At 42.4% G+C, this 23,300-nt stretch overlaps 1 protein-coding gene across 4 annotated transcripts in view; it reads right to left on the reverse strand.

Annotated features, from left to right (window-relative positions):
* RANBP9 (RAN binding protein 9) overlaps positions 1 to 23,300 on the reverse strand; it is a 467,999-nt gene that overhangs the window by 283,962 nt on the left and 160,737 nt on the right. For all 4 annotated transcript variants that reach the window (XM_086950773.1, XM_086950776.1, XM_086950775.1 and 1 more), the window contains one exon: positions 3,486 to 3,538. In XM_086950773.1, the coding sequence (XP_086806899.1) occupies positions 3,486 to 3,538 (53 nt within the window). The remainder of the gene's footprint in view (positions 1 to 3,485; positions 3,539 to 23,300) is intronic.

Here is a 23,300-nt window from a genome sequence, read left to right on the forward strand (position 1 = left end):
AGGGAATGCATTAGCTAGCATTCATATTCTGGCTCCCATAATGTTATGCGGCCTGCCAAAAATATGGTTTTATTAATACCAAGAATAATATTAAATATTTATTTGATGCTAATAGTTATGATGGAGCCTTGTGATGATTTGCAAGACCTGACACTTTTGCCTTTCTTGGGGTTTGTTTTACAGGACTCAATCGATATCCTCCTTCAAGTCCCTACAAACTCTTAACCCGACCATTTCCTAAAATGTTGAAAGTCCTTATTTCATTATAGCCTTATCTAGGGGAGGCCAGCATCCTGAAAGCATACTGTTTTATGACACCACCTTGTAATATAGCCCTGTAGGAGGATACCCTTCTGGCCTCATGAGTCTGAGGCGGTACCCACAGTTGTAAGAGACAGCATGCGCATCATATTGTGCACTTCAAGATCTAATGCAATGCAGAATTTCCAAGAATCAGATGAGTAAACATGATTTTACTCTTTAGGGGTTTGAGCAATAATATCATGGGCCAATCGAAATGGAGAACAGAGAATTGTTGAAGGCTTTTGAGGGATCTTGAGGAGTATCAACGTAGAGGTCAGAAGAGTTTATGTAGAAGCACAGCTCTTCCATGGTGCCTTTACAGTGTTAGTCCTTAATCCCCTATGGTAGTTACCATTTCTCCCTTTGTGTCCATACACCCGTGAAGAAAATCAAGTTTTAGCACACACAAACAAATACAGAAAAAAGTGGAAAAAGAGACAAAACTCCCACACATCTCCAATGTACCCAAATTAATGTCATTTGGGAAGAAGAGCTCAAAGTGTTTGCCTTCAGAGGCAACTGTCCAGGTAACCATATGGTAGAGAGAGTGCCCACTGAATGAGCATGTGTGAGCCTTGAAGTTTAAACACGGACTACTGATGACTCACAGCCCGTCCACAGGGAATAATTCAATCATGTGACTTTATGAAAGATCCACATCTGGAGAAACAGTGTCTCCAATTTTTCATAATACATGATGGAAAACTGAGTGGCATCACACGCCTACATAGAAGAAAAATGTCCCTGATATACAGTGAAAATCATAAAACATCTGAAATGACAAAATGGTTTTACTAAGGAAGATTCAGTGAAAACCTAGATAGATACAGAGCCCTGTGTTATGTGATCTTTCTGAAAAGCAGCCAAAATATGGAAGGAGAACCATCTGTCACAGTACTAGTCAATGAAGTTTCGTTGGTTTTTTGAAGCAACACTAGAATTATTTCCTCTTTGTGAGGCACAGTTCACTTTGATTTTTTGATCTTTTGGAAGGGAGAAAATAAAATTGAGTTTGAAATGCTAAGGTGCGCTATATATTTTTAAACCCATTGTAATATGCTTGCAAGTTGTTTCCAATATACATACTTTTTATTAATGGAAACAAAAAAATAGAAAGAAATGGGCAAATATTTTTTTTTATGTTTGGGGATTTGATTGTCTTATGCTAAAAGAAAAAGGTGCTTTGGGACCTGACTAAAAGTTTATGAATGTTAATGAAGTCCCGCAAAGTAAAACACAGCTGTTCCCTTCCCCCCTCCCTTTGAGGGCGGCCTGTCCAGTCAATGGAGGTTTCTTTTGGAAGTTGATGGTTTTTACTCTCCTCGAACTGAACAGCTATGCAAATCAGATTTAAGGTCACACTTTAATCAAGACTCTCATCCCAGATAGTCAGTGCTCATTATTCGGCCTTGATATAGTTTAATTTCTATAGAGTGTTGCAACACTTGTTGTGGATACTGTCCACCATCAACCAAACAAGCTAGAGCCGGGCAATTCGAACCAGAGGCTGGAGTGTAAAAAACGATTATTTTAAATGGCAGTCCAAGTCAGAGAATGGATTAAGTCAGAGTTTCTAGGACTGGTTTACAAAATTGAATTCATTTTAAATTAAAATTAATAAAGTGTGCGTAAATAAGAATATTTGGAGAATTTTAAAACTTTCTTTTTGATTAAAACAGATAAATATCTGAGCATTTGTTTGGTGTTTTTGTGTATTGTGTTGAGGTTCAATTCACAGAGATAGCTTGGGGGGGGGGCTCTGGTTTCCAATAACGAATGTGTGTGGGTCCACGGATTCCAGTAATAACTCAGCGTGGGTCCACAGCAGTCAAAAGGAGACGAACCGCTAGATTAAACACAGCGTTGCCGCCAATACAACCTGCTAGATGCCTGTAGAGGATCAGATGGGCTATCATTATACCATTACTGATGGTCTGATTTAAGAGTACTGAATCGTCTCCGGTGAGGACTTTCCAGAGATACATTTAGTACCATATAATTCTAAAAGCGCACACAAATAAACTGCTCCAAAACTCCAATGGGACATACAAAATAAGCATGAGAAAACATGATGGAAGTACATGATCATGAAATAACTCATTTTCCTATGCCAAGGGGTGGATATTATTTTCTTTATTAATTAAAAAAACAACTTTTCTTTTTATTCAAATATTAATTTTTAGTCAACACTCTTCTAATTAATACTCTGCACATTTTAGAGTGAAAAGTTTCAACCTACTTCTAAGATGCAAAGTGTTTGTTGCAAAGCTTCTTCCAATAATTACTACATACCCACGGTCAAGGCTTTGAAATGCGATAATGTTTACCTCGTTATGCATTACTGCTTACATTGGCTGTCACCCTGGCTCCTGGTCCAGTGCAGAGGCCGGATTTCTGAGCCCTGGTTTTAAAAGCATTTGATGACCGAATGTTTCACTGTGCTCCATATGTTTACACATTCCCTTGGGTTTGACGAGTCAAAGATGAACATGGGCAAGTGCAATAGGTTCTCTTAACTCTCTCTGCCGTGCACCCTTCCCCTCGCCGCGAACGTCAAGTAATTTAAACCATCTGTGACGACTGCTCACGTGCTCCAACTGATGAGGATTATTTACAGAAAAGGGACTTTGTTACAGCACAAGAACATGATGCCAACAAGGAAGCTCAGGAAAGCATTGTAAGGCTCCAAGTGAAAAGTTGCAATAGTTCATCGGACGACAGCGCAGCGGCATCTGCCACAAAGGAGTAGCAATTTACGAGGTCTCATCGAACAAAGACAAATTTGAAGAAAAAAAAATAAAAATAGGAAGGGTGTTGGTAAATTGACACTCATCGTTCTCAATCCGAATTGAACGCTTGTCTTTATTCCAAGTAATCTTATCAAATACGTTCTAGGCAACGAAACCACGTGTTTAAGAAGCCACAGTAATTATCTGCTCTTCCTTAACATTTTCATTTTCACAAGATTAAGGTTTCGCTGGATGTTACTGGTTCTGTGTCGCAGAGCTGGCGGTGCGGGGGGGTCAGCTTTCAGACGAGTAGAGGACGAGTGCCAGAAAAAGAAAAAAACACCATACACACTTTACAAAGCCTAGTCTCAAATAACAAGGGCGCCAGTTGCATACAATTAAAAACGGCAGCATACAGGAATGCATTAAAAGAAACAAATAACTTAACGTTACCTGGAAGTCTATTCATGTTGACACCTTGTGCAGAAAGCCCAATTCCCATGTAACTGCAAAAAATAAATATCACAAAAGTTAAACGACTTTTACTAAGTACAAAAAAGTAAACCTCCTTTCAAAATTACTTTGAGAAACTATTAAAAGTACAGTTCACAACATTTAATTAAATATGAATTTCTTTCCCCTTTGCCTCATTTAATCCAACATCAGGCAAACTATAACCCAAGGAAACGGCCTTTACTACACAGGTTGAGCCACGAGTGCCGTTTCAAAGCTAGCGGAACAATGCTTGCCTGAACCACACATATGCCTGAACCACGAGGGGAGTCGTTTATATGGGCTGGTTTTAGGGCTCAGACAGGGATCAGGGTCGTTTTTAAGGTTGGGGGACAGATTTAGGGCTCGTGGGGGGGAGGGGCCGTTTTAGGGGTCAGTGCGGGGGGGGGCTAGGGTCAGGGTAGTTTTTTAGTAGGGATTTAGGGCTCAGTTCGAGGGTGGGGGTTCGAGCAGTTTTTAGGTCGGGCCGTGCTTTAGGGTTCAGGGCGGGGGTATGGCAGGAAGAGGTGAGGCCCAGCAGCCAGGGTGCCTGACTCCGGACCACAGGGTTCACGGTTCGATCCCCGGTGCCTGAGGCAGGTTAGCCTAGCACCATGTGACTCTGGGCAATAGCTCACTTAATCATCCCGACGGCCCCCAGTGCCGGGACACCTCTCCGGAGGTAGCTGTGCGCTTTACAAATGCTGGTATTCATGTATTTATTTATTTTTGAGGGATGGGGTCAAGGTGCGGGGGCTGGGGTCGGGGTAGTTTTTTGGGCAAGGGCGGACTTTTACGGCTCAGGGTGGGGAGTCGGGTAGTTTTAAGAGCTGGGGCTGATTGCGGGGCTGGAGTTTCAGGTGTTGGGGCACAGGGCTGAGGGGCCGGGGTGAGCACTTTCCACGCATATCCCTTTAGCAATCATGCCTGTCCAACGAAATTCGTTGTAAAGGCATGCATGGTAAAAGCATGGGTGGTAAAGACGCAGTCGTGGTACAGAACGCATTGTTTAGGTATGCATGGTTTCAGTGGTGGCTCCTCCACTAAGGCAGAGGAGCTTATGCAGCTTTGCATGAGCGGTCTGGGGCAGGGGAGGAATGGTAGCACCTTCCTAAGTGCGCAATGATGCTTGGCCGGCAATCTCGGCCCGCCCAAAACAGTCTTGCGGACTTCGCATGTTCTCCATGCAGGCTGCCTTAGCCTGCATTTAGAACATGCCAGTCAGCGTCTGAGCGCGGAGCAGCGTTAGGATTGGCTGACTGGAAGCCTGGGTGTGCTTCCTGTTGTTCAGGTCAGCGAGGGAGGACTATGGAGGAGAGATGCGGCAAGGAAGCGGCAAGCAGGTACGTTTATTTATTTATTTTTGTTGCCTGCTTCCCCTGCGCCCTCCGCCCCCTCCTGCCCCTGCCCCACCCCCTACCTTCGCTCCGTGCTGGCTGATGCTTTTTGGCTTATGCATGCGTGGTTGCATTATACAACCCACAAGGATACAAAGTCACTATGCAAACCAGCCGAAGCTGCAGTGATTAGCACAAATTTGTAGTGCTTCTATAGCACCCACATGCTGCGGTTATTCAAAACAAGAGTCAGGATGGTAAGGTATATCTATCAAAGACAGGCATGAAACAGTGAAAGTTGATATAAACTGTGGAGTCTAGACACAACTACCAAAGGTTTCAGAAAAGCAAGGTAATTAAGAATTGCCAAAAAGCATCAAAAACAGCATGTGGTGTGTATGGATTTGAAAAGGGTATGTTACTGAATCGGGGTAACAGCAATGGTTCCCCCTCAAAAGGCAAGTGATTGATTTCTGTGGCCAAATTTCTACTCAGTAGGCACTTATTAATCACGTTTTTAATGTGTTCTCAGGAAGGTAGGATGACTGCCCAAAAGTAACTGCAAAGTTTTCGACGTTCACCCAAAAATAATATTCGCTCGGCGCTCCATTAGGCATCAGGGCTGGAGATCTGAAAGAAGTCAGAATGTGCTTTGTCAGCCCAAGCGGAGCACACCGGCTTTGAACTCACTGTCCACTTGTGCATCTTTGCCAGCCAGGATAGAGGCACAAGTTCTCAAATCAGTGTAGTCACAATACGTGGATTGTTCCTCTTCAACAAATTCAAATGCAACCTCCGATTCACGACCAAAAAACTAGGACATATTTTTTAATGGTCTCCCAGAACAATTCTAGACTACAGGCAGGCTGATGATTGGGCTCCAATTGTAAAATCCTCAACTGGTTAACCATTAAAATAAACACACCGTTATGTTTCTACCATCGGAGCCTGGCAGCACTGAGTCCCTCCTTGGTATCTTGTGGTAAATATTTGATTTACCGTCCTAATTTCTATGCAGGTAAGTACTTTAACAAAAATAACTCAATCGGAAAGAAAGAGGCAGAGTTCTTAGGGGTTTTATTCCTTAAAAAGGAATGGTCATGGTACCAGATCGGATATCATGTTCCTGCCACCACTGGGGTGCAGGAAGGGATAGAGCAATATTTTATTGACAATACATAGCTTATATACTTAAATCATACAATAGAAACCAATACAGTAGGCGTTACAGCTGAGAGAAACAAGATAAGAGCACACACGTGGTAATGATACGTAATTAGAAGGCGTGAACTAGGCGTGAACATAGAGGTGTGTGCTAGAAACGTCACATGTAAGTGTCACGAGTAGGTGGGTACTTAGCAGAATTTGGCAATGTCAGCAGAAATCTGAGGCCTGGATGCGCGCGCAGCTGCATGACGCGTGAATGACGTGGAACTGGAGGGTGCAGGGGACTTGACATTTACACTTGCGGAAAGAGACAGAAGTCTGGCATGTCAGATCAACTCGTACCTATATCATATCTGATATCTAATGTTTGGGAACCATATTATCTAGAGGAAAAGGTCTCTTGGGCAGAGGCTATTCTATACTGACTGTGAGTGCGTGTATAAGCGTCTAAGTGTCTGCATGAGATGCGAGGGGGCATGGGCCTACCATGGTAACAGAGGCTATGAATTACTTGCACGGAGACAGTGAGGCCGGGCCCTTTGCTCTGCAGCTGGAAGATGTTTACTTGAACTAGTAGGCAGGAATGTATGTTTGAGGAGCGGAACAGATAATTCGAAGGTTGAATACAGTGTTGGCAGGCAGCAGGCTGAGCCGCACAGGGAGTAAGGCAGAGGTCACGGGTACAGAGGCAGCCCAGGCTGAGGCGTTCAGAATCAGAAGGCAGGAAAAGGCTCGATGGCAGAATTCAGGGCCTACTTCGCCAGAGCTGAAAAACGTGTAAAGTACACCACAAAGAGACGTTGGCATGGCATACTTAGGAACAGAATATTCAACCCATTCAGGGTGGATCTGAAAGAGGACATGTTAACGTTGGACGCAAATGTATTTGCGTCTTCATAGCTGGCACAGGAGGGAAGTTACATGCACTTTAAGCTGGTACATGGAGACGGTGGGGTACACGTTAGGGAACATTTCTTGACCATAAAATTTATATTTCCTCAATCTAATGCAATTCTATCATATACCTAATACAATTCTATCATATACCTAATGCAATTCTATCATATACCCCTTAAAGAACCGTAAGTTTTACCGAAAACCTGCTTTAGAGATTTCAGTTCGACAGGTGATAATCTCTTGTTTGAGACCTACTCTAGGCTTTGGAATTTGCCACCATACATTTTGATAACTCCTTTTCATTATTGTTTTTATAAAGGCTCAGAAAAGGTCTTTTGGCCAATAATGTCTACTTCCCTCTTCCTTCAATTCTCTCTCCTTGGGATGCACCTTGAGATTATTCAGTTTGCAGAATGCAGAAGCTTTTCACAGTGACAGCACAGTACGAATACGGAGTCCATTTAGCCGCCAGCTATTCTACTACTTAAGGAGACACTTCTGAAACATCAGTAATCCATTAATGTGTTTTAAAAGAAATTTCACTTGGTATTTATGAAATTAAGGAACTGATTTAAACAGAAGCTCTTACACTGATGGGAGGAGTTTGCCAAGACTCAAAGATAAATCCTAACCGAACCAGTTTGCATTAAGGCATTGAAATTTTTGGTTTTTGGAATTCATTAATTTGATGATTTCAGGAAAAAAATAAACAGTTTAAGTAATGTATCTTAAAAATCGATGCAGACACAAACAAGTACTGAAAAACAAGATATCTAAACTTGTCAAGCTGCGAAATGGTTATTATTTTCCCTTAGTTTTGCTACAAGCTTATTCCAGAAAACAAATAAAGAGAAAACACGCCACCTCCATGAGGTGACCATATGCTTGCAATAAAAAATGTGAATGATAAAAAATAGCTATGGCTTGTAAATACAACAGAACAGTATGAGTGCTTCCTAGCACACATGTGTATTTATAACAGATATACACACTGCACAGTTTCAAAACACAACATAGAAAATATAATTTTACTGCTGCAAGAAAAGGCAGTATTGGCTTTGAATTACTGCAACCTGATGACCGAGTCTGGTTCACAAAAGCATTTAAGAGTTAGGGAAGCAGTGCTATAGAACCGTTCTATTACATGCTCTTGTGAATTGGCACCAAAACATCAAACTCCTTTACTATAAGTGCAAAGAAAGCAAAATCCTTTCTATATGGACTATGTGTGTGTTCATATTACCTGAATATTCCCATTAAATTCCCATTTTAGGTGACCTCTAGCCAATTCATAAACACATCTACGAGTGTTTAAAAGAGCACTCAGGGAGTACTACTTTACATACTCTAAAATACCTTTGAAAATAGGCTGTATCGTTTAAAAACACACGCATGACTAAAAGAAATAAAAATAGGGTAAAGAATTCAAAGAAAAACTACAACGACCAAGTAAATTATTGTCCCGCCAGCCCTTCCTCCCAAGTGCACTTGTTTTTAGGTACATGGTTAGGTAATCAGGTAAGATGTCCTCGTTTTCAGAGCATTCACTGCCCTATGTTGTATCCTTTGGTGGGTTGAACCAAACGTAAACATCAAATGAACAGACCACTGGATTTAATGGGCTGACACAAAGCACTTTAAAATATGTACACATTTATACATTTTTTTTTAAATATGACAGTTTTGTTACGTGCATTGGCAACACAATATCAAGCCGTCTCTAAGCCAGACCTAAAAAGTGGATGAATGCCTTGATATCCGGGAGAGTCTAGAATTGGAAACGAGGTAGCCCTGAAAACATTAAGAAGCACAAATCCAATCTCTTGCCACCTCTGACCTACATTTGAGACGAAGTATCATTCATCAGCAAAGTCCGGACAGTAAAGTGTTAATTACTAGGGCCCAATCTCTGGTTCAGGCATGGTTTAAAAACTTCATTATTTTAGATAGAAGTTTAGTTTGTGTCAGAATGCACTGGTATGGTTATGTGCCCTCTGTTATTGTTGCATAGACAACCTCTACTTGAGAAAGTTCTTAACACAAAATTGTAAAGCTTAATACAATTTGATAGAGACAATATAAATGATCAGATACTTTCATTTACACAATTTGCAAAACTTCAGTTTAACGTTTGCCAAATAAAATCAGCTATAGACAACCGTCCAAATGAAGACTACATAGGGTTTCAGACAGTTAAGCAACATCAAATTCATGAATCTACACGTCGGTGCTCACATCAAGAACTAAGTACAGCCACTCTCTTCTACTGGCTGAAAGCTGAACTACATTTCTCAATAGACCAAAGCACATTTAAACCATTTAGTGCTATGGTTAACCCCTTAAGTGCTGCGCACATTCACCGGCCGACGGCACCACTACCTCCGTAGTGGTGCCGTCGGCCGTTGAACGTTCGAACTGCACCTGCGCAATGGAACGTCCAGCACTGGAGCTGGACGTTCCATAGCAGCTATGAGGTTAAGTTTACACAGCGCAGCAGGTTTCCAGGCATCGTACTTGGTCGTTCGGAATTGGGAACACGTCGGTCGGATAACCCCATATTGACGAAGGCACGCCATTCGCGAGCAGACTGCGGGCGGTCTTGCATCCCGGGTGAAAGCTTTATCGGAAAAGAGAAGCCAAATTTTGCAACGTCACTCCACTTGCAATCACGACCAAATTTAGACTTCAGAAAAAAGTATCTACAATATAACCCCGGCAAAGTGCTGAGAGACCGAAATCATATCAAAGTCTCAACGGGCGTCTGCAATGTGAGGTGCTCCAATTGATCATCTAACTCGAGATCAAGTATCGGAGGGATTTAGAAATGCCCGGTACTAGCATAATAATGAGATATTTCTTATATTGTGGGAATGTATAAATTTTAATCCTGATGGAGGTGCTGGCTCGTAAACCAAGTTGCCAAAACCGAAACGCGTTGATGCCCTTGTATATTGGGGTACACTAAATCATTGGACTATACAACGTCTCCAATTTAAAGATACTCATACAAATTTGGAGTTTGATTTACTTAAGTCGGACTACAGTATCCCGTTCTATTTTTAACCAATGTGTCGTTTCCCACTGTGTGAATATTACCTGCATGTATATTAGGATATATTGTTTATCCCTTTTATTGTGATCCTTTTTAATGGTATAATAAATTGTGTACTTTTTTTATAATTTCTGACTATTTTTACATCATCTTAGTTGTTGCTCAAATTGAAAGTATGAACTCAATAGTGTGTGGTATAGGTGCAAGTCTTTTTGCCTGCTTATGATCTGTCCAAAGGGGACATTATATTTTGACATACTGTCTTTTGGAACCCTACCCCTTTGGCTATTGGGGTCCCTCTCTTTAATTAGAAACACGCCGGTCGGAAACAAGGGCTCCGGATAGGTTTAGATAAAGCCAAATCCGATTGGGAGCCCTTAGTCTTATTAAATACAATGTAAGTGAAACTATGGGAGGGACGCTTCAATGACTTTTTACCTTTACATTTTTTGGGATAAAATATTTGACAACTATTGGCAACATTAGGAATAGTACCAAAGTATAGTCAGCTTCATCTTCCCTAACATGAAACTCCCTCCTTCTTGAATATTCTGAAACCTCAGGGAAGGCTAGGAAATCATGTGCCTCAAACACCTCGTGAAACAGGTGTACTGAAAAGGTGAATCATGAAGAAGCTGTAGAGACAGAAATAGAACTTTAGCATTCTAATAATCTATGGCTGTGTCTAACGCAACTATAATGGACAACTACAAATCTCGATGGTGCAAAGACCACAACTACTAAGGTTGGTGGACCTTTCCTACCGCAAGCTACGCTTATAGAACATGAATGCCCTAACTTCCAATTGCACCTATAGCCTAGCCGAGTACCACAGGGGAGCACCTAACCCTACAGACATCAATTATTTCTTCTCAATATGCAGATTCTGTCACTTCACTAGAGTGATGTGGGTCAGGTCTGGAAATAAATGTAAGCATTTAAGGGTAAAAATTCACCTCTCTTTTTTGCCGCAGCCATGTTCTCAAACTATGGGAGTCCAACTACATAAGCAGTGTATCAATCCCATTACCTGCTGCCAGAAGGGCCTTTGCTGGGATGCCATAAGCTCTCACCATCTGCACTGCTATATTTGCAGCCCTTTAATCTGCTAAAAAAAAAATTAAAAAAAATTTAAAAAAACAAAATCGGTGCACCTCCGTTTGAGGTATCTCTCCTATTATGAATCTTCAGGTCTTTTGCGACATTTTCCAGACGTTCTACCTTAAAGGTGGACAATTGAGGTGTAAGCACAGTCAAAGTTCCCGGAACTCTGGGACCTAAAGTCATTGTCCAGCGTATCGTCTCTTCTGACAACATTCTTCTATTCAAGATCACCATATCCATTTCAATATTTTTCATCCCGCCTCTAAATTCCTTCAGTGCCCCCTTCATGGCGAATACCTAATTCTCAATTCACTGCAGGCATTATGCAAATCTCTTACTACCTCTGAGGCGAATATCTCTCTATGGTAAAGTATAAGTACATTTTGAAAAGTTTATTTAGCCTGAAAAATTAATTTTAGATATATATTATAATGTAGCACAAAATAACATTTTTTACAGCATTACTAGCTTAAATTAAAATATATTTTGGAATACTTTAAATGGAATTTTAAGAAAATCTGAAAACAAGTCTTAAAATAAATTCCCATTTGAGGACAAAAATATAAATTATGCATCATTATTAAAACAGCATAAAATCAGGTAAAAGTAACTTTTAATAAAAATGTTACATTTTTAAATCCAAAATGGGCTATTAAAATGTTCAAATACATGTAAACATTTTCTTTTTTAAATAATTGTTTTTAACATTAAATTACCTTTATTTATATATTTACTATTTTAAATATTTTAATTTAACATGCTTTCCTATGGGGTTTAAATTCAAGTCCCTACTATTATTATTTTCAATGAAGGGTGCTGCAGTACCTGTGGTAGGCCATGTGTGATGCCAGACTTACTCCAGCTTTGAGCTGGCGTACATTTACAGCAGTTTAGGATCCTTTTAGGCTGTAGTAACTTTAGAAGCGTAGTTTGTGGATTGGAATGGGGTTACTCTTTTGTGGGTGGGTGCATGTCCCTCATTAACCCTCCTCTTAAAACTTCAGACTTCTTGCAAAAAGAGAACGAGGCACAGAGATTTCTCTGGCTCTGCCCCAAAGATCTGGAGCTCTCTCCCACCGGAAGTTCCCAGAATCTCCTCCAGGGCTGCCTTCAAAAATGAAGTAGAAATAATCCTAATGAACAAGTTCTTGGAGATGGCTCATCTGTTTTCTCAATGCCCCGCGGATAACGTTATTTTTGGTGCAACAACTGTAAAGCTCAGGGTTATCTGATATACTCAATTGTAATGTTTGTTCTCCTCCTAGTACATTATGGTATTAGCTAAATAGGATATTCTCTGTTACCCCCTTTGCCATTTTCCCTTTACTATGTCCTTCCCTTCCAAAATGTGAAGCACTCGGATACCCTTCGGGGTCATGTTTGCGCTATACAAAACTTTATAAATAAATAAATGCAGCTCCTACCCTAGCTACGTGTATCTAGTGTGTATCACAGACACTCCCTCCCAACCATGTCCTCCTCCTCCTCCTCCTCCTCTCGTTCATCTGACACTATAGAGCACTTCTCCTTCTAGCCCATACAGTGCATTCCCTGCACTGCTCTTGTATCACTACTTAGTGAACACTAAAAACATTTATCCGGGCTTTCTGTAATCAGCGCATGCTGCTGTTTCCTCTTCTGTCGCTCCTATGTGGGCAATATTGAGAGTTTATCCTAGATGCCTGTAAATGGTGATGCCAGGGTAATCTCACGTGCCGGGATCCGCTCCTCTGTTCCTGATGGATTGAACAGCACTACAGAACATCTATCCTGGATTTTGTATCTGTTACAGTAGGATATCTTTTATGTCCTATTTGTTTGGGAGGATACCATACAAGTACAGGTGCACTGAACCTAAGAAATTGTGTGACCATCATTGTGCTTGAGATGCATAGGCCGGAATCCCTAGAGCTGTACTTCGCCGAAATGTTTACTCATAAATTTTGTTCCCCGAAAAACAAGGGAATCAAAACTCCATTCAGCCAAGAAATAACTGCTTGCCTACTGGTATGGATATGTAGTTGCAGAAAGAGTGGTCCAAGTAACATCATTCTTAGTTCTAAAACTGCTGGACATGTGCAAAAGATGTGGGTAGCCATCTCTTGCTTATATCCACATAGGCAACTGCTAGGATTTGACAAATGGCTCTTCCACAACGGAATGAGATCTTTCGTTTCGAATTGACTAAAGCAAAACAGTATAAACTTGCGTTTTAGTGCAGATGAGAAAAGAGTTTAAGTATGCTTGGGGCTTTAGATGCTGGTTGTTTTGATGACTAGCCAAGCGTGATGTTTTCTCGCAAATTAGTTCTTGTCTTGCAGTTGCGACAGGACTTTTGCTGCTATATTGCTTAGACAAAAGCAAGATGCTCTTACGATTAGGATGTTATGCTATGTTACTTTATTTTTGTATAGCGCAAATCACCACTGGTGTCTAAGCGCTTTAAAAGAAAGGAACAAAACGGATAGCCACTGGTGATCCGCCACCAACTAAGCTGGCAGTTTAGATAGAGGCTGTTGTCTTTTTAAACACATGGGTCTTCAGAGACTTCCTGAAGGATAATAGCACCGATTCCCCTTGTAAGATTTCTGGTAGCTCGTTCCAGATTTGAGGAAGGAGGACCAACCGAGCTCTACCACCCTTGGATTGGAGTTTAAATCTCGATGGGACAAGCTTACAGGCCTTGAAGGAGCGAAAAGGCTCTGCCTGGGGTGTACTTTACCAGTCTATCTTTAATGTATTTAGGAGCCTCTCCATAAAGGGCTTTGTGGGCTATACAAAGGCACTTAAATTGCATTCGGTGTTGAATGGGCAACCAGTGCAATTTATGTAGAAGGGGGGTAGCTCGTGTTCTCCTCGGTAGGGAGAAGATGTGCCTGGCTGCATCATTTTGAACTACCTGCAATTTCCTGGGGAGCTTCCGAGGGAGGCCTAGATAAAGAGCATTGCCATAGTCCAGCCGGGAAATAACTGTGGCAGACACAATGAATTGTAATGCCGGGACAGAGAGGATGGGAACAAGTTTCTGCAGTTGCCTAAGTAGGCCTATACAGGTGCCTACTACTGCGGAGACTTGGGGGGCCATGGACAGATCTGAATCAATTTTCAGTCCTAGGCTTTTTACTACTCTCCCTGGGGTTGGAACCTCCCCCAATTCGGGGGGGCCAGAAAAGCTCACACCAGGGGCTGTTTTGTGTTGCGATGATAAGCACCTCGGTTTTATCCGGGTTAACCTTCAAGAGGTTATTTGCCATCCAGTTAACCGTAAACCTGAGAAGAATTTTTACTGAGTCTTGAGCCTGGCTGGTGTTATCAAGTTGGACCAGCAGTTGAGTGTCGTCCTCGTAATGAAAGACTTGGCAGTTTCTTCGAGTTATCTCTTCCACTAAGGGCTGCAGATAGATATAAATTAAAAGGGGGGACAATGCAGAGCCTTGGGGCACGCCACAAGTTACTGGGCTGGCAGATGATAGTTGATCTCCCATTTGCACTCTGAGTTCGGCCGGTTAGAAAGGAGTTTAGCCATTTAAATGCTTGCCCCTTTATCCCCAGATTCGACACACGGATCAGCAAGATGGAATGGCTGACCGTGTCGAATGCTGCTGACAGATCTAGGAGAATCAAGGTGCATGGCTGTTTGTCGGCCCTGATTCTCAGGTCGTCAACAACGGAGGCCATCAGTGCTATGGTGTGATCTGAAACCTGCCTGTCTTCCAGATAGCTAGCTAGGGTGTTCAGGACCTGTTTTTCCAGGATTTACACTAAAAATGGAAGCTGAGAGATGGGCCTATAGTTTTTTAAAACTTTTATATCCGCCCCTGCTTTTTTCAGGAGGGGGATGACCCTAGCTTCCTTCAAGTTCATTGGCAAATATCCTGAGTCTAGCGACTCATTGAGTAAATCCAGCAGCTGCTTTTCCAAACCCGGTAGGGCCATTTAAAATATGCTCGGAGGACAAGGGTCCATTCTAGAGCCGGATTTGATCTGGTTGGCTATTGCCATCAGACTCACTGCGTCCAAGCAGGGAAAACTATTCAGATTCCTACTCAGGCAGGGAGGGCTGGGTGGATCTAATACACTGAGATCAGTCGAGATTGTAGTGATATCCAGGATGAAATCCCGGACTTTCTGGAGGAAAAACTCCTGGAAAGTATCACAGTTCGGGAGGTAGATTGTTGGAGCTCTGCCCCCCATCTGCGTAAGTTCCTTCAGAATAGCAAAGATCTATTTTTGTTTGTTACCGGCCCAGCCGATTCTGCCCTCATAAAAGGCTGCCTTCCTGAGTAGGATATCGGATTTATATTTAGACAAAAGAGCATTATAAGTGTCAAGGTCCACTAGCTTGTAGTTGAGTCTCCACCTCCTCTCTGCTTGATGGAGAAGTTGTTTTTCCTCCATTAGAGTGGCATCAAACCAAGGGGCTCCTTTTCCTTTCACTCTAACCCTCTCTATCCGTTCAGGGGCTAGTACATCAATTGCTACCTGAAGCCCAGATATTAATGCTACACTTTTTTGATCCAGGTTACCCTCACACATGACTGGGAGAGGAATTGAACGAAGCGTAGAGACTAAAGATTCAGCTTCCACTTTCTTCCAGGATATAACCTTCCTCCACAAGGGTGCTGTCGATAGAGGAGGTCAGTCACATGGTACCCAGCATCTTATCAAGAAATGATCAGCCCATACACAGGGACTGATATCTGTAATCTCCACCCGAGGTAAAGAGGACCAGATCGATATCCAAAGTATGGCTCTTAATAGGAGTGGGGCCATTTACCAATTGTAGCAGGTCCAAAGAGGTCAAATTTGTTTCGAACACAGCCTCTACAGAATCTCTGGGTAACTTATCCCAGAGATAATTAAAATCCCCTACCACAAGGAGATGTTTATATCTTGATCCGAGATCTGTTAGGAGCTCCAGAAAGACATTGTTAAAGTCTGGGGAGCATTTAGGTGGACAATACACTACCAGCATCACAATACAGGAGGATTTTTATTCCCAGAAGCTCCGCACTGTCACAGTTTTCTGCTACAATTTGTGTCACCATGAGATTCTTTTTGAATATGGGCGCAACTCCCCCACCCCTAGAGTCCCCAGGTCGGTTATGCCATAGCGCATCAAATTCTATTGGCAGTGCTGCCAGAATATCTGGGGTGGATGTGTCCCCCAACCATGTTTCCCTAAGAGCTAAACTATCAATATCCCCTTCGAGAAGAAGGGAGAACACTTCAAGATGATGTTTTTGCAGTGAACGCGTATTGAGCACTGCTACCTTCAGGCCATTTATCGTATTCACAAGAGAATGTCTCTGAGCCAATGTAGTTCCCTTTCCTTCCTGAGTAAAATCCCTCAACAATGACTCCTCTCGTAGCCTGGCTAGCGCAGTTCCCTCTAACACCTCATTGCCTGTCTTCAGAGCTATAGGTGTCTCAGCTGTATAAATATGTTGTTGAACAGGGGTCCTGGCCTCCGGGCCCGGCAGGGCGCAGACGGGCTTGCCTCTCATAGGCGCCTCCGGCGCGCCAGTGGTGCACCCGCTGCGCGCGCTCTGCACGTTTGCATCCCTGATCTTTAAATAGTGTTGGTGCTGTATTCCCTGCAACACTAGTGCGCTAACCAAGTTGGCGTCTTGGAAGCGTGTAGGATTCCCTGGTCCCTCACCTTAAATGGCGGTCGGGAGCAGAGGGGACGCGAGGACTCACCACAATGGTGAGTTGAGCAACTCAATTTTAAGTGTAGGCAATGCGGGCAGGAGCGGGCAAACAAGCGGAATGTAAGCCTTAGATGAGACACTAAATTAGGCAGCAATTTAAAAAAGTTACGAGCTAAAATTAAAAATATTAAAACGACCTAATTCATCAATAGAAAAAGTGCAAAGTGCAGAGAGCAGCGTTTCAGTGTGCAAGGCGCGGCATTTCAAATGGTATCAGCGTGTTGCAATTCTAATGTCAGCGCGCTTGCAACCCTGGTCCCTAAATAATGATAGCCCATGCTTCTTTGATACCTAGTGCTTCTATAGCCGACCACAGATAAGCTCCCAAGCCATTTTTGCCTTTTTTCTCATCTGAACCTCAATTTCATACCAGCACAAACTGTTCAAAGACCCACTTTGAGATGCATGAAGAGACAAGTATAACTTGACAAAGGCATTCATACTTTGCAGCTCTGGATTCACCAGACCAAATTCCAGACAAACTTGAGCAGGAGAGGTCGACAGGGGATAACGAAAGAAAGATTTATAAACGTTCATTTGTAGTGAATTCAACATGGCCACATCATTTACATGCATGGTTTCCAGGCCATATGCTACTGTCGGAAGGAGCTGAGCTGCCATGACTGTTAGCAGTGGTGGTATGATGGACAACTAAGTTTCATTTGCAACTGCTTAAATGAGAAGGTTAGAGTGTGTGCTTTGGCCCGTAACGTGGCAAGATGTTGGTTAAAGGTCAGCTGGTGTTTTATTTGGAGAAGAGAGCACGAAACATGTTGACCTAGTTCCTTTTACACCTTTTTCACCAGAGCACCCGTCCTGTGAGCAGCGGCTAGTTACAGAAGCGCCCCTTTTATTTGAATCATAGGGACTCTCCAGGACATACACCTTTTTAATTGACCATTCGGACCCTTGATTAAAAGCAGGTTCTGGGCACCGTTTGGTCATTTTAAACTCACTCAACTTCTCTAGGCCCTCACAACCACAAGCACAACTGCAGCACCTCCTAAAAAAGATCTACGCTAAAGAGCCACCCTGCGGGGCCCGTGAGGGACAGCAACGCCCCATGATGATACATAACACTTGCAAGGGTGTCTGAGGGCACTCTAGATGAAAGGAGGTTTTCCCTTTCTGCACCGGACACCAACCAACCAAGAGAGCGACTCACACGCATTGTTTTTATTTCTAGAACCTCTTTATCTTTTGTAACCAAATTAGGTTGCTCCTTCTCTCTACTCTAGAGGAACTGTTACCACTTCAGTGTGGACACATATCTGAGGGAGCATTGGTACTGGACCTCGTTTTTCTAATTATGCTCCCTGTCCCCCTTCTTTTTTGTGTTCGAGTTTTATTTGGAGATCCAGGTAGTTGTAGGAGGATACAACTTCTATGTGTTTGCTCTTGAGGAACCGGTTAGGTGACTTGTTCTTTGGGTCAACTAAGTGAACCACCTTTGTTTTACGTAGGTTCAGCTCGGGACCTTGTTGCTCTATGTATCCTGTCAGTGTGTTTATTGACCTTTGTAGCCCGAAGGGTGTTTGACTCAGTAGGTCTATATCATCAGCATAATGCAGGTGCTCAATTTTCTCTGCTGCCAGTCTATGGGAAAGCCCTCAACTTGTGACTAGTGACAGTGGAGGTCTGCCAGATAGAGGGTGAATTAACAGGCGGCTCATACGCACCCGTTTCAGTCCATTTTTAGTTTGAATCTTGGATGTTACCCTGCAGCCGTTCAGACCTTAACCTGGACCCATATATCACTATATAGTGAAGTGTTTGAATTTAACAATTTTTCGGGTAGGCCCCTTTCTGCCAGTTTAGCTTAGAGACCGCAACCGGGAACTCTGTGGAAAGCTGATGTAAGATTATTGGAACGTGAATAAAGGGCTCATTTGCAGTAATGCCTTTTCTGCTAGAATGAGGAGAGCTGACAGGTTAGTAATTGTCCCATACCTGTCCAGAATCTCGTTTGTGCTTTAGATATAAATTGTTTCTCATTAGCACATGACTGAAGAGCTTAGAGTACGCAGGAAGCATATAGTATGGCTTCGATATCCATTAGAGCTATTAGCCTACATTTTAGAGGAGATGATTGACTGCCACTCTTATATAATCGATTGAGTATACTTCCTTTCCATGAGGGCATGTGATACTGGAACTGTAGCTATTAAAAAGAGGTGTTGAGTAAGTGTCCCAGAAATGATCATACTAGATGAGAGCATTTGGAAGACCGTTAGGGCTAGTAGCCCCCTCTGACTTAAATTTTTTTAGTATCATCTCCAGATACTTAACATCTATTAAGGGTTCTTCACGGTCAGTGTGGGGTGTATTAGCAGTTGTAACTTCTGTGTCGGCTGTGGATACGATGATCTACTGAGTTCTCTGACTTCTTGTGGTCCCCTGGCAGCCTCTGATAAGGACTTTACCAGGTTTAATTTAGTTGGGCTGTTCTCACTGGTCATCGGACTGACTGGAGAGGAGTACATTGCACGGATTGGGACACTCTGACCTTTATGGTAATTCTTGCATTTCGGTGACCAACCTGACCAGTCTTTTTATCATACTCCAAAATCCTTTGCTGTTCGGTAGCATATTAACCAATAAGAGCTTGTTCCATAGGTCTCCCTGATAAGTTTTTTTTTTTTTGCTTTCCAGCATACTTTGTTGTAAGCGGTCCTCATCTGTTGGAGGTATGTTTTACTGAGTACTTTTCCCAGGTTTACTTGCAATGTGCGTCTTCTAACTTCTCTTGCAAATTTGCTTTTTAGTTTGCACAGCTCTTTCGTGTACCAACTATGTCTTTGCTGATGGGCGACTGGGCATCTTTGCATGTTGAAGTGGGGTGTTGGTTGAGTTGGAAATATAATGTGCCCAATTATGCATCTTTGTGTGACCTCTTAAACAAATATTTCTAAGGGTGTGGACCAAAGCCATTATTTCTTCCGTGTCTGAACCATGCCATCTTTTTGTATTGCAACAATTAGGAAGTGAACATAGGCTGTTTGTTGTGGGTGAATTTAAAGGTGCGAATTAGATTTTAAATGCTTGAGGGAAGTGGTCACTTTCGGGCTAAAGAACGATCTGGAATGACTTGACCAGAAAAAAATGGTCATTTATTAGCATCTAGTTGATAATTGAACGAGTCCTGCCACTGAGGAAGATTATGGTTGAAGACTTATCCTCCTTAAAATTGCCATCTAAAATTTTTAAACCATGGGTTTCCAGTTTTTGACATAGGTAAGAGGCTGAGTCATGGCATATTAAGTTATTTTTTTTCACAGTGGGCACAAATTCAGGGTAAGCAGGTTTTGTAATAGTCTTATGTTGAAATCCCCTGTGTCTATGAAATGGGAGTTCTGATGTATGTTTTACAAAGACTTTATTAGTTCTATGAAGGTTGTAGACCTCTCTACCTTCTTGCATGGCTGGATATATATGTTTTAAAATGAAAAGCGCCTTTGGATGTTTCTTGGGACTTTTATTACTACTTTAGATGCCAGGCGCCACTAGACTCCTTGGTCCATGTTTTCTTGTGACATTTGTGTTTTGTTGAAATATATGTGGAAAGGCTCCCAGAGGATGCCCATAGCGTGAGGTCCTCACTGCAGGTATGTCATGTTTCGTATACCCCATTACTGGGATTGGTTTTAAGCTCCATGTTTACTGTAATATTAGTATGACAAAATTGCGGAGGTAGACCATTTTACCAAATCCATGTACATTCGAAGAGCAGATTTTGATGTGATTGTGCTTGGACGGAGCTGATGTTCATCAGGTACCAACTGCGATTTAAAGCTTGAGGGAGCCAAGACCATTCATGAGATTTCTCAACAATGGGAATGATTGGGCATACCTTGGGTGCCCTTTCTCTGTAGGTTTCATTATCCTAAGCTTTGGCAGGTTTGTCATCTACCCTCCTTGACACGATCCCCTTGTTGAAATAGGTCCTGATGGTGGGATACTTGGTTTACCATTTCGCTTGAGAGTAAGAGGAAAGAGAATGGAAATCAATGAGAAGGCAAGTGGTAAACCATGGAAGTTGAGAGGGAGAACCTGGCCAGAAGGACAGCATTAGGGTCAGAGGCCGCAAATCAGGCAGCAGATCATTTCAAGTATGGTCAAATCGCTGCCCCTGCCAATATCCGTAGGCTCAGAAGTAGACATTTGTTAGAGACAACCTCCACCATTCAGGAAGAATGGGCCAGTGTTCACCCGGTTTTGTGGCTCACTGTCAGCATTTCCTCAATGTTAAAGTCTACAGTAAGGCCAAAGGAACTAGGACAACTGATTTCCACATCACCTTTTCCCTTAGTGACTGCTTTAAAAAAAAAAAAAAAAAAAAAAAAAAAAAAAGATCAGACGCAATTTCACACAAGTTGAGAGTTGGATGTGACAAAATGACTTTCACTGTACCAGGTGCTACTGCTGAGGTATTCTCCTTAGGCTTAGGGAAGGAGAGATGAGGATTGAATATCATTGGGTAGTGTTGGCCAGCTCCTCACCAGGAACTCCTTCAGCCTGAAAAAACGTGTCAATCTTGTACATCAAGGCAGGGCTGCCAGTGTCTGCTGCTCTATGTCAACATTTATCTTCAACACCTACCATATACCACCCTTCGATCACCGTCTTTTCGGTTCAACTTGGGCCTAAGCTTCACAATACTATGCCATACATGATCTTCACTCATCATAAAGAAGCCACATGCTATTACCACTTAAGCATACTCATACCAACTTGGGTCACCTAACTCTCTTGGTGCCCTTCACCACAAGACTGAGAGACAAACAATGGCCCTTATTACCATGTGATTGTAGAGGTAGCCACAATCATCTTAGATTTTAATAGCCTTTAAATGGGAAAATGTATTTATTGACTTGTGGAAGTGACCGAGAAGATTCTTCTACAAATAAGTTATATATGAAGCATCAGCTCCTTGAGTGGACATAAATCTCAAAAGTAGTCACGATGAAGATATACTATAATGCAGAAAGAAAGACACAGAAAGACGTCCTAATGGTCTAACGTTAGTCTATAATGACAAGATACGTTTTCAAGATAACTATGACCTTAAATCACATTTATAATTATTGTATGCAACTGTAGCTCAATAGGCGATCCAAACGTCTGGCATGGTTCTTCTGTCCTTTGTGGATCAATGCTAAGCACCACTGAAATACAGTAAAAAAAAAAAGTCCAAGGAGTTGAAGTTTCATAAAAATATGCAGCTTCAGAAAGTGACAAAACAGCACCAGATCATTATTATGTGGTTTCTTCACACGCGAAGCAGTACTGGCCTCGAATCTACTTTAATTGGGTAACTTAAAGAACATATGATTACATTTACCCTTTGTACGCCCACTGATTCTATTAACAGAAATAGATAAATAGGAATCGTCACACAAAAAAATGTGCCCTCGCCACCGTCCCCCGCATCCGAAGAGTGACCGCCGGCAGCAGATCATTCTCCCACCTCGCCGCCAAGATGTGGATCACCCTTTCCACCCGCCTACGGCAGACTGAAGACCTCCTAACCTTTAGGAGACTCCTCAAGACCTGTAGCAGCGCTTCCACCCCCGACCCCCCTCAGCGCCTTGAGACCCTCAAAAGGTATGTAGTGCACTTTACGATTGATTGATTGATTGATTGTGTTGCTGGGGGAGTTCTAGATACTACTTATCAGTAGAGTGTAAGCAAAAGCAGGTAAAGTGACTACCGACATTCACGCACTCAGTGCACTGCCGGATGAGCAGAGGAGTACATTTGCAACCTCCTGAGCTACACTGAAGACCACACTTCTGGCCTGGCTGTAGGTATCACAGAAGTGAAATGTCAGCTAGGTTTAAAACAAAAAGGGTTGGCTTAAAACAGCCAGGCTTTCGTGCTAATCCTTCCTATTTTACTCAAATGCTCCCTTTTCTCTTGAAGATATGTCTGTATCTCACGTGATAACTTGTTGATGCGGGACGGTGTTCATTTTGCACAATAGCATTAACAATACAGATACTGTCTGGAGACAAATGCCATTTCGAAAACAACAGCTAAAACTTAAACTTGTCTGCATTCCTTGTGATCTGCATTAAAACACTGCATTCTGTTTTACAGGAAAGGAATCTATTGTTAGAAGAACAAGAAACAACTTGAATCCTTTTCCTCTTCCAATGGTGTTTGGCACAGCAGGGATTTTCACATTTTTGCAATTGGATTTCTGGAAGCGAAACCGGCTTGACGAAAACAACGAATAACATGACAGAACACACATCAATTTAGTCAGCAAAACCAGAGCAGTCACTAAAGCAAACATCTCATCCTCAGCTCAACTGCAACTTAAATGGAAAAAAGCCATTCCAAATAGGGAGAGTGAGGCGATCAATAAAATTAAGGAATGCTAGATAAACCACCCCTGAAAATCTAACCCTAGATTCTGAATAAAGGCATTGTGGTATGAAGCTATTGAACTGCGTCTGAGGCTAAGCTGGGATAAACCCGATGCTGCTCCGTAACCCCCTGC

Source organism: Lissotriton vulgaris, unplaced genomic scaffold (assembly GCF_964263255.1).
Source record: "Lissotriton vulgaris unplaced genomic scaffold, aLisVul1.2 SCAFFOLD_1218, whole genome shotgun sequence".
NCBI lineage: Eukaryota > Metazoa > Chordata > Amphibia > Caudata > Salamandridae > Lissotriton > Lissotriton vulgaris.